General features: G+C 39.8%; 2 protein-coding genes across 3 annotated transcripts in view; one reads left to right on the forward strand and one right to left on the reverse strand.

Annotated features, from left to right (window-relative positions):
* Positions 1-13,078, reverse strand: part of LOC310722610 (uncharacterized protein) — a 676,055-nt gene that overhangs the window by 22,680 nt on the left and 640,297 nt on the right. The window lies entirely within an intron of this gene.
* On the forward strand, positions 1,517-12,553 carry esrrgb (estrogen-related receptor gamma b). Its single transcript, XM_083535201.1, has 7 exons — positions 1,517-1,702; positions 4,880-5,226; positions 5,321-5,437; positions 6,924-7,040; positions 7,153-7,329; positions 7,948-8,217; positions 9,914-12,553. Exons 1-7 carry the CDS (start codon positions 1,674-1,676, stop codon positions 10,168-10,170), a joined length of 1,314 nt encoding a protein of 437 aa, XP_083391327.1. The 5' UTR covers positions 1,517-1,673; the 3' UTR covers positions 10,171-12,553.

The following is a 13,078-nucleotide window of genomic DNA, read 5'->3' on the forward strand; positions in this document are numbered from 1 at the left end:
AGCTTCTTCCATTTTCTAATGATTGTTCCAACAGTGGACCTTTTTTCACCAAGCTGCTTGGCAATTTCCCCGTAGCGCTTTCCAGCCTTGTGTAGGTGTACATTTTTTGTCTCTAGTGTCTTTGGACAGCTCTTTGGTCTTGGCCATGTTAGTAGTTGGATTCTTACTGATTGTATGGGGTGGACAGGTGTATTTATGCAGCTAACGACCTCAAACAGGTGCATCTAATTTAGGATAATAAATGTAGTGGAGGTGGACCTTTTAAAGGCAGACTAACAGGTCTTTGAGGATCAGAATTCTAGCTAATAAACAGGTGTTTAAATACTTATTTGCAGCTGTATCATACATATAAATAGTTTAAAAATCATATATTGTGATTTCTGGATTTTTTTTTTTAGATTATGTCTCTCACAGTGGACATGCACCTACGATGACAATTTCAGACCCCTCCATGATTTCTAAGTGGGAGAACTTGCAAAATAGCAGGGTGTTCAAATACTTATTTTCCTCACTGTATATATATAATATTGTCTGAACTTCAACAATCAACTCTCGAACATTGCAATAAAAAGAACTGCTGACTCGGGTGCAGGCATACAATACTAAACGGAGATTTTCTCAAACAACAGAAAATTATGCAATTTATTTATTATTTAAAATGATGACTTATGGATATAATGTACACATTTATACAGATAACAAACGGTAGAAAAAATGCAACAAAAAATATGAATATGATAAAATTTTTTACATGCCTTTTCAAATATATATTTGGCATTTTTTCTCTTCTTCTTCTTTGTTCACTTCTAGTATTTTTATTGTTGTTATTGTTATTATTATTATTATTATTATTATTGTTATTATATTTTTTATAAAATAACAACAATAACAATAATAATATAAAATAATAATATTTAAATAATAATAATAATAATAATAATAATGTTTATTATTAATCATATTATTATATATTTGCAAATGATACATTTTTCTTTTTTTATCGAGTTGTATGAAAGCTGCTGTACAAAACATGTTTATTATTATTATTATTATTATTATTATTATTATTATAAACACATTTTCCGAACAATTTTTGACGTATTTGAAAGAACGTGTTATTATTATTATTATTATTATTATTATTATTATTATTATTATTATTATTATTATTATTATTATAAACGTATAAATGATATGTCTATTTTTCTTTTTTTGTTTGTTTTGAAAAACGATTGTTGGATAAAAGCTGCCGTACAAATAATGTTTTATTATTATTATTATTATTATTATTTATTATTATAATTTATTAGAAAAACGTGCTCATGAAATCTCTATCTTCTTCCAAGCTTGTATTACATTCCTATTGATCTCTTTCCTTCATTTCGCACTTTTCCCTTTCTCTTATGAACCCCGCCCCTTATGCATATCCTCGCCATCCTATTAGCTCGAGGGGCGGGCGTATGCAAAAGAGCTCATGAATATGTACACACGCGGACAGGTCGCGTTGCCCTGGAGCGCTGGAGCTTTTTAGCTGAGATTTACTCTTCTCTCCTGGCGGATCGCAAGAAGGAGCTCAACATATCTCTGAGAAGTTCGGAGTAGAAAAATAGATCTTTGAGATTGTAAAATATCTTATTTTGTAAATAGATTATGACCACAGCTTGTGTTTCCTCATGGATCTAGTGGATCTCTATCAGCGCGAGTAAGTGACTTCATTGTTCTTTCTTTCATACTAATATTTATTATTTATCTTTTAATTGAAACATATCATTTTGACATACATTCATTCAATCAACTCTATTCAACCACACACACACACACACACACACACACACACATTCTGATCACTTTGCTCATCCTTTAGTATAAATCTACTTCCTGTTCAAGATTAATTACTTTTTTGTCACATTTACAGGGTGTGTTAATGGAACACACACACACACACACACACACACACACACACACACACACACTGATCCTGATGGTTTGAATCACAGCACTCTTTCTGCTCAGGTGCATGCTGAATGTATGGATGAAATAATTGTATAACAGACAGACAGACAGACAGACAGACAGACAGATAGATAGATGGATAGATGTCTTTTCTGACACATTACTGGTGTCCACACAAACGGACAAAAAATAAAACTGAGCCATAGTGTCTTTCGGAAGAGATGAAAATTTTCCGTGTTGCAAAAAATATGTTCTTGTGTCATAACCTCTGTTTATTTTTTGTTCCGAAAATATGGAATGTTCAAAGGTATACAAGCTATCTAAAGATTGTCCGGTAGACCAATCTACGACCATCATTTATTGGTTGCAGAAACGAACAAACTAAATTTTGTGGGTGGGTTTTTTTTTGCAGTTTTGTTTTTTGTTCCCACAGGATGTGTAAGTGAAAAATAAGAATGTCATATTGTGTGTAAAGTGATTGTATACAAAAAATGGTTAACAAAAAGCATAAAAAAAACCCCATGTATTTAACACATACTGTAAGGGGGCATGGCCTAAAATTCAAAGTGGATAAGAAATGATTTGGTTGATAAAAATTGCTCCAGCTTACTTGTACGTTGCATGTATTGTTGTGTGCAGAGGCCAAACCGTAGCTATAAGTAACTTTGGCGCTCCTTATAGTAGCTTTGTGTCAGGAAAAACTATCTTTAGCTTCTGAGTCCTGAGTCTCAAAACATATTCGGTAGCTTCCGCTATGCTAAATTACTCCTAGGGTGTGAATCATCGTCTCATCCAGGGTGTATTCCCACCTCTAGCCGATAGGTCCGGGGACTACAGATCCATCGCGCACCTTTTCGAACTTGGATGGTTTGATGCAAATAAGCAGAAGACGTCGGCGAAACTTCAAATCTGGGCGCTGCCATGTTTTTCACGCAGGGCAGATTAGCAGTACGCTGCTTTACATGTGTTCTCCTGGCTTTTATTCATTTATTAATTTTATTGAAAATACGAGGAAAATACGAGGCAGAATGAACCACAGCAAATCAGGAGAAAGATGTCTAAAGGGTATTTGAGGAAAGCTGGGTAGAATTTTTGCAGTGAGAAGCAATTCAAGGTGCAAGGTGTACATGCTAGGTAGCAAAGCCGGTAGCAATAGCCGAGCTGGCTCTCTAGATTGCCTTCGCCCCTGCTTTTCTAGGAAAAGCATCAGTGGCCCCTTTGGTCTTTCTGGGTGTTTCATTAGAACGTTTTTCTGTGAAGACTTTCGAAGAAAAACCTACGTTGTCTAAAGAACACCGGAGTCATTGTAGGACACAGTTCCAGTCTTATCAGCCGAACAGCAAACATACATTACCCTACAGACGCAACAAACTTCACACAGGGTTTACACAGTACCCGAGGAACGAGAACAAAAGATAGGAGGAAAGGTTTAGCGGAAAGGCGGCGTACATTAAAGACGCTTTTTGAGCGTCCGGGTGGCTGATAACGCGCCGCAAATCTGGCACGCTCGCACAGGTGAAGGTTAGGAGAAGGAAGAGTCACTTATATGAGGTGGTATCAAAACGTTTCGAGACTAACGGCGCTAACACCACTTCTGCAAGTTCATCATGGACAGCAAGTTAGAACAAAGAACAAACGTGAAATCCGTCCAATTCTGCCACAGAGACATTTGACGAGTTGTTTTGAGCGGCAGGCGGGCTTCAAGTGCTGAAGAACATGACATTGAGATGACAAGCGATCAGGAAGACCTTCGACGAGCTCAACCCCCGAAAACGTCGAAACCATTCGGCAACTTGTGTATAAAGATCGTCGGACAACAATCCACATGATCTCGCTTCCCGTGCACTCACCATACTTGCCAGATTCGGCTCCTACGGACTTTACTTTGTTTTTGAATATTAATATAAAAATCCGGCACAAAGGTCACTGTTTTTTTTTGTCGATTCAGCGAGAATCGCAGAAGGTGCTTGACACACTTTGAGAAGACGAATTCCGGGACACATTCCTGGAAGTCGTCAGGAGCCCTGGGAGGGCTGTATTGCTGCATATTTTGAAGGCGATAGTGTGTAAACTTTATAAATAAAGTACTTTCTTGTAAATAGAACCAGTCTCGAAACGTTTTGATACCACCTCGTGGTTTCCCGGACTACGTTCGAAAAGTGTTTGCGTGAAACACCCTGAGACGTTAATGATATTAGATGGAGATCCGATTAGATAACGGTAGCTTAAGTCGTAGCTGTCACCTGTCATGGTATACGTCCTAAAGGCATTTCCATGATACGGCATGATGTTACCTTGGTAACAGTTTCCCAGCAATGCAGAACACTGGTGTCGCATTTAAAACGTGGAAGAAGGAAAACTTTTCGAAATGTTCCATTAACATTAACATACCCGTTCCAATTACAGTGTGTAACTTTTATTTGATTGCATAGTGCATGGGTATGTTTGTGTGTGTGTGTGTGTATGTAATATGTGTGCAGTGAAAAGAGACTTATGGGATTGCCTGTCCAGGTCAGTCAGGTTTAATCGGTTAGTTCCCACAGAAACGCCAAATCAGCTTCAGCCTCACGTTACTGGCAGTCTTCCAAAAGTGTGTGTGTGTGTGTGTGTGTGTGTGTGTGTGTGTGTGTGTGTGTGTGTGTGAGTGGGTGGGAGGTAAGATGGGGGTGGTGCCGCTTGCTTGGTTGAATGCTAATGGACAGGTATTAACAGGTACGGTCTGATAATAGTGTGTGTGTACTATAAACATTAGTGGAATCCAGACGTGGGAAAGTGGGAATTATTCTGTGAGTGGAATTTTCAAGCTGACGCAGTGGAAATGTTTATTTTCCAAAGCTTTCCGAAAGCCTGCAAAATGACCCCCCTCCCCAAACACCCTTTCACACTTTTTCGTTCTTTTTCCCCCTCGTCTGTTTTTCCTCTATAGCTTCCTGGATATGATGCCCGTTGGTGGTTATTGCCCTGCCTTCATCAAGGCTGAGCCCACGAGCCCCGCCTCCCTGATGCAGCACAGTCCCGAAGGATCATCGTCGGATAGCTACGGCTCCGTGACGAAGGGCGAGCGTATGGGCGTGGCCTCGCCAGTTTTGTATCATAGGTCGGGGGCAGGGCCGAGCCCAGATTCGGTTTCTGTGCTGCAGGTGAAGAGTGAGTGCGAAGGGAACTCGGGGCCCAAGCGCTCGTGTCTGGTGTGCGGCGACGTCGCCTCCGGGTTTCATTACGGTGTAGCATCGTGCGAAGCCTGCAAAGCCTTCTTCAAACGCACTATTCAAGGTCCGGAACCTGACAATCCAATTGACGTAATTTAACTAAGATTTTCGATGCCGAAGTTCATTCTTTTTCTTCGTTTATTTCTCTCTCTCTTTAGGCAGTATTGAATACACGTGTCCGGCGAGCAGCGAATGTGAGATTACTAAGAGGAGGAGGAAATCCTGCCAGGCATGTCGCTTCACCAAGTGCATCTCTGTGGGCATGCTGCGAGAGGGTCAGTATGTGTACGCTTGTGTGTGCTTGAAAAAAAAGAAAAAATTTATACAATGTTTTACCACAATGTTAATTCTTACCTTTAGGCAACACCTTCCACATTTAGGCAAAACTTTTTACCAGTAGGCCACACCTCCTATATATATAAACCACACCTCCTACCTCACACTTTCCACCTGTAGGCCACACTTTCTACCTTTAAGCCACACATTTGACCTGTAGGCCACATCTATATAAATCACCTACTACATTAAGGCCACACCTTTTAGAAGGTGTGGCCTTAATGTAGAAGGTGATTTATATAGACCACCTTTTACATTTACGCCACATTTTGTAGGCCACACCCTCTACATGTCAGCTACACCTCCTTCCTTTAGGCCCCGCCTTCTACCCTAGTCTATCAGAGACAAATAACAGACAGATACAAAAAGACAGATCAACCCCCAAAAAAGAGAAAGAAAAAGAGACATAGATAGAAAGGTATAAAAAGAAAATTGTATATATATATATATGTGTGTGTGTGTAGAGAGAGAGAGAGAGAGAGAGAGAGAGAGAGAGACTGACAGACAGTTAGGTGAAGAGTGAAGTAGGTGGACAAAAGAAAGATATATACAGGAATTGGCACACATAGAGACAGAGAAAAGCAAATACACAGAGCAAAAGAGAAAAAAAACTGTTGAAGAAATAGAGAGATTGAGAGAGAAAAAGAAAAGAGAGATAGAGTGAGAGAAATGAACAAAGGAAGAGACAGAGAGTAGGATATATGTACAGGCAGATGGAGAAAGCAAGAGAGAGAGACATACAAAGAAAGACAGATAGATATATAGATATAGAGATGTATAGAGAGAGAGAGAGAGAGAGAGAGAGAGAGAGAGAGGATGGAGGGATCGTAAGTATAAAACCCGAGACAATCATCACAGAGTAATTAAAGGAGACACCGCAGATCGATAGTCATAATGAAATCCAATTAATCTCACACCTGATTTTAAACATAATGCATCTTTCACTCCAGCACTTTCTCACACACACACACACGCGCACACACGCACGCAAGCACACACACGTGAGGAACCACACAGATGGAATAGCTGTCAAAGGCTGTTACTTTACATACATCAAGAACATGGACATACACACAATTATAAGTACATACAAACACAACTGATGAACCACACACACAAACTGAGGAGCCATAAATTCATTCATACACACGCGCACACACACACACACACACACACACACACACACACACACACACACACTGAATAGCTGTCAAAGGCTGCTGCTTTAACATTTACACACATACTGTATGAATAGACACAGCGATTTGCATTCTTAGTACTCACAGAAACACACACACACACACACACACACAATTCAAGATTGCGTTATGCTGTATTGCTTTTTGCAATACCCTCGATGTGTTTTTTTTCTGCTGCATTCTAATAAATGTGTGTGTGTGTGTGTGTGTGTGTGTGTGTGTGTAGGTGTGCGACTGGACAGAGTGCGAGGAGGTCGTCAGAAATACAAGCGCACCATGGAATCAGACAGTAACTCTTACCTCGACATGCAGTTACCACAAATGCACAAGAGAACCCAACCAGGTACTAAACACACACACACACACACACACACACATACACACACACACGCAAACAAACACCCTCACATAATTACACAACTATACACTTAACTCTGTGTGTATGTGTGTTTCAGAATCCTACATAGCTGAGAACAAGGTGGTGTCTCACCTTTTGGGGGCGGAGCCAGATAAGGTGTACGCTATGCATGACCCCGCCCTCCCTGACGATGACATCAAAGCTTTGACTACACTGTGCGATCTCGCTGACCGTGAGCTGGTGCTCAACATCGGCTGGGCCAAACACCTACCAGGCATACACACACAAACACACACACACACACACACACACACACACACACACAAAGGCTTTGTATTTTGTTGAGTGGACATGGGTGTTTGTTCTTTAATGCTATCTGCCCGATCAGCGATAAATAACATGACACACACTCACAACAGAAATAACCCCACACACTTGCGCACACACACACACACACTCGAATACACAAAAACAATGGGCTGGCACCTGTTTTTATGTTGACACTCTCCTATAATGTAATGCTTACAAAACAAAGTCCCCCTAAACCAGGTGTATGGGTGAGAATGTGTGTGTGTGTGTGTGTGTATGTGTGTGTGTGTGTTGTACAGATCAGCATATTCCTTTTAGGCATCAAGCTTTGCTTGTTGTTTAAGTAAGGTTTGCAGTCAACATCTGACACACTTAATCTCCACCTAATTTGTCTCTAATTATGCTTACTACCATAAATGTGTGTGTATTATTATGCTAGTTTTGTCGCATACTCGTTTGCTAGGACATCACCACAGCAGACTGTGTACTTTAAATTATCAACCACACACACTTAATTATTGTTAAATGAAACAGTGCCCATGTCTCAATTCTTTTCCCTTCCCGTCCTTGTCCCTTCGGCCAGGTTTCTCTAGTCTCTCCTTGCCAGACCAGATGCGTCTCCTGCAGAGCGCATGGATGGAGATCCTGATCTTGCGTGTGGTCTTCCGTTCCCTGGACGCCCAGGACTGCCTGGTGTTCGCTGAGGACTATGTGATGGATGCCGAGCAGGCCAAACAAACTGGCTTGCTCGAGCTCCACGGCGCCATCCTGCAGCTTGTCAGGAAGTACAGAGCCATGGGCCTGGAGAGAGAGGAATTCGTCACACTCAAGGCCATTGCACTCACTAACTCGGGTACAAATTTACTCTATACCCATCATGCCCCTGGAGAGAAAATTGTAGTAATTATCCAATCAGCCAATCATGTTGCAGCAGCAGAATATACACCGATCAGGCATAACATTATGACCACTGGCAGGTGAAGTGAATAAGATGGATTATTTCTCATCATGGCACCTGTTAGCGAGTGGGATATATTAGGTAGCAAACATTTTGTCCTCGAAGTTGATGTGTTAGAAGCAGGAAAAATGGACATAAGGATTTAAGCGAGTTTGATGAGGAGTAGAATTGTGTAGACGACTGAGTCAGAGCATCTCCAAAACTGCAGCTCTTGTGGGCTGTTCCTGGTCTGCAGCGGTCACTGTCTATCAAAAGTGCTCCAAAGAAGGAACAGTGGTAAACCTGATTGATACAACTGAGCGTACACATTGACATCTTGCATTATTTTTAATGATTTATTGTTTTACTCTGTAACGTATATAATTGAAAATGAAGTTAAGTACAATACTCGGAACAAAAAACATACTTGAGTAGAACTAACATTAGAGATGCTAAAGACTACTTTAAAAAGCAGTACACAAAAAACTATAACACGTTACTTTCCACCTCTGTAACATGGTGCAGATGGAGGTCAAGATGACTGTGTTGATGTTGGCCTGGTTGTTCATGTGGTGGTTTGAGGAAATCTTTTTCCACACACAATCTTTCGAGGTTCTCAAAATGGTGCAGAAAACTAAAACCAATTAAATTCAATTCATTTTATACACCTAGTTAGTGGGTGCATACAGGGCAGGGGGTGCCTTGTTGCCATGTGGCCAACAAGTACAATTAAAACACTCAAATATCTATTACACCATAACAAAAAGTGAGACAAATGGGTAAGAAATGTAGTGCACAGAATGCACGAGTGTGAAGTTGCAAGTGCAGGGGAATTATTTATATAACCAGGCAGGCTAACTAAAAAAAACATAAAACAGGTGACGGTCTGGTGACAAACAACAAAACAAGGGCAAAACAAAGATGTGACAAGAAACAAACCTAGTTAAAAAAAAAATGAGACATGAAACATGACCTGAGAATGAAATAAGCCTTGGTAAATAACAGAGAAGTCAGACAGGGAGACCGATAACAAGACAGGGGTGGAGAAAGAACACAAATTAAAACAGAACCAACATAAAAACAACATACGTTCTCTAAAGCATGTAGCAAAATAAAAAAATGTATGCAAATGTTAGCTGTTTGTAATGTTTATGCTAGCTTTAAATAAACAACATGTTAAAATGGGTTAGTTTAGTTAGCAAAAATATTTGCTAAACGGATGGATGGATGGATGGATGGATGGATGGATAGATAGATAGATAGGAAGGTTTGTTGCTAGCTTTAACTGTGCTGCATGTTAAAATAGCTTTGGCTAGCTAGCTAGAAAGACAGACAGATATACATTGGGTTAAACAGCTTAGACAGACAGACAGACAGACAGATAGATAAATAGATAGATAGATAGATAGATAGATAGATAGATAGATAGATACATAAGCAAATAGTGAGAAGGAGAAAGAAAAAGACAATTTGGAGGTTTGTTAATGCTAGCTTTACCTATGCTGCATGTTACAATGGTTTAATTAAGCTAGCAAAAATATTTACTATGATTGTTTGCAGTCATATTTGTGCAGCTTCAAAGTAATTAAGCCAACTGTTTTTTTTGTTTCAGACTCTATGCATATTGAGGACATTGACGCAGTCCAGGGCTTGCAGGACTGTGTGCACGAGGCGCTGCAGGACTACGAACGCAGTCACCATGGCAACGACCCAAGGAGGGCGGGCAAACTGATCATGACCCTCCCTCTCCTGCGGCAGATCTCGGCCAAGGCCGTGCAATACTTCTGCAGCGTCAAGCAGGACGGCCGAGTGCCCATGCACAAACTCTTCCTGGAGCTGCTGGAGGCCAACAGCCAGCCCTCGCCCTGATTACACCACAGCCCTGAGGTGACCCTGTTCTCACCTGAACTCTTTAGGGAATTTTAGAATACTGAATGAAATAAGAACCATGAAGAATGTAACTAAAGGTTGGTGGTGGAGGGGTAAGGGGTTGGAGAGGGGGAGAAGATTGTATAAATGATTGTAGACGTGGAAGAAATGATTTATCGAAGAAAGCTTGGGACCCCATGTTGCTCGGACTGCTATGCTAATTTAAGATGGCTTTTTTGTATTGGTGCTTTAATAAATATAAAGAGACAAACAAGATGTCGGACTTGCCAATAGGAACCCATCTCTGAAGAGGAACGCTTTGATGGCCAAGCTGAAAAACACATTGTGTTTTTTATGAGAATGTAATAAGTATCAATAGGAGAAGGGTAAACATTGCTGCTAATCACTGTATTTGTAGAATGTGATTGTTTTGTTGAAACTGATTTCCAGGCTGTACTGCAGAACTACAAACCCACTACCATGCCCAGAGAGGCAGCAATAAACTATAGGATGATTCAAGCTTAGCTCCTGAGGAAGACAACTAGAAACAAATTCTATAAAGTAAAGATCATAAGATTTTAGCATATGACCGCATAATGGGCCAAGTTGCGACTTATATGCAAATGTTGCACCAACATTCATGTGGAGAAAATTACATGTATTCAGAGTTGAGTTATGCAGCTAGTAGCCAATTCAAGATTATGGGAATCCTAAGGGTGTTTTTCCTTCTTTCTAGATTTTTCTTAATAGGAGTGTCTTTATCCAAGCCCTTCGAAAACAATCCAGATTTAGAAAGTCCAGAACGAGGAAGGCTTTTTGCTGTCAAACGTAATATATTTCAAACAAAAAAGGATAACATAACAAATATTAAGATTAATATGATGAAAATGTAGAATTTAATCCAATAGGAATGCAGTATATTGGGAATATGTTGCTGCATTATACATTGATCAGGCATACCATTATGATGGGCATGGCACCCTGGCTGGTCTGTGGCTATGCAGCCCCATACACAACAAACTGCGATGCACTGTGTATTTTGACACTTTTCTATCAGAACTAGCATTAACTTTTTCAGCAGTTTGAGCTACAGGAACTCTATAGATCAGACCATACGTTCCAGCCTTCCCTCCCCAAGTGCACCCTTGTCTAACTTGCTTAAATCCTTACACTTGCCTTTTTTCCTGCTTCTAACACATCAATTTTGAGAACAAAATATTACTTTGCTACCTTATATATCCCACCCACTAACAGGTATCATAATAAAGAGATAATCAGTGTTAATCACTTTATCTGTAAGTGGTCCTGATCTGTGTAATTCTGACATCAGTGACTGGTTTACTGCAGTACTAATATGCAGTAGCATGTGATCCAGCACTTTTTTATTATCATGTTCTTCCAGTTGCATCTTGAAAAAGCCAAGACATACTGTATACTGAAATTGTAACATTTGTATGCCCTGTTCCACAAAATCTTACTTAACATATCCTATCTTATTAGGAAGTTGGGGGTCAGAGACGAGGTTCATTTACATTCACGGTATTTAGCAGGTGCCCTTATCCAGACTGACTTACATTTATCTCAGTTACACAGATGAGAAATCGAGGGGGGTTAAGGGCCTTGCTCAAGGGCCCAGCAGTGGTGGCTTGATGGTGTTGGGATTTGAACTCATGACTTCTGAGCAGAAGTCCAAAATCTTATCCACTGAGCTGACCTACTGGGTCAACTATGGTACAGCACCCCTGAAGCAAAGAGGGTTAAAGGCCTTGCTCAAGGTTTTAACAGTGTAAACTGGGTAGTGCTGGGGCTTATATCATAAAAAATTGTGCCATGTTTTTTTTATAAGGATAAGCTGAACAAGCACTTCTCTAATACTTTTACAGCTCAACCTGTTAATACATGAATTTATCCATCAAAATTCTGTCTTCAAGATAATTTGTGTCTTCAACTATGCTAAAAAAACAACAACCCAAAAACATTTTTTTGGGTTAAATGACAAATTAAATGACAAATGGCTTCCGCCTAACTCATCTCGGAATGCAGAACCTTTCACAGGCCAGACATATAAATAAAAGGCAGTACATTAACATTTATGGCATATGGAATATGCCCTTATCCAAAAAGAGGGACAGTTACCTCAGTTATACAGTTGAACAATTGAGGGGGGCCTTGTTTAAAAACCCAGCAGTGGCAGGTTGGTGGTGCTTGGATTTTAACCAATGACCATTCCGATCAACAGTTAAACATCTTATTCACTGAGATACCATGGTAGCATTATAATTGCTATGTTCACAAATTGGAGCCAAATGTTTGCCAAAAAAGGAACAGTATTGATTTAAATACTATTGTCCTGAAAAGAATAAAAATAAAAAGTTAAACAATTCCATTTCTCACATGACATGACTGTCTTTTGAAATATCAGTCTATACATTTTTAAAGTAACAAGAAATGAACATAAAATAAAATATGCCTGGTAATAAGTCCAGTTGAATTTATTGGGATAAAGGAGTTTACTGTGTAGGAAGACACACTTTCTTCATCTTTTGGTCATTCATCTAATTTCAAAACAGCTTTTTTTGGCTGAAAATGGCTGTCCATAACAATATCAACAGTCTAATACAATGGCCCAGGACCACAGGTTGCATGAATAGTTCTGCATTTAAGCACCCATCACTGAACAATACACCTCAAAAATTATCGAGTTGTAATGAATGGACATTCGGTTGCATCCAGATGAGGATGGGTTTCCTTTGGAGTCTGGTTCTTCTCAAAGTTTCTTCCTCATGAAGTCTCAGGGAGTTTTTCCTTGCCACAGTCACCACTGGCTCACTCAAAAATTAAAATCTTCATCTGGGTGATGCTGAATGTTGATTCAAAAGAGTTTGATTATTGTTGAGAAAACCAATTT

This window comes from Silurus aristotelis, assembly GCF_946808225.1.
Source record: "Silurus aristotelis genome assembly, chromosome: 29".
NCBI classification, from domain to species: Eukaryota; Metazoa; Chordata; class Actinopteri; order Siluriformes; family Siluridae; genus Silurus; species Silurus aristotelis.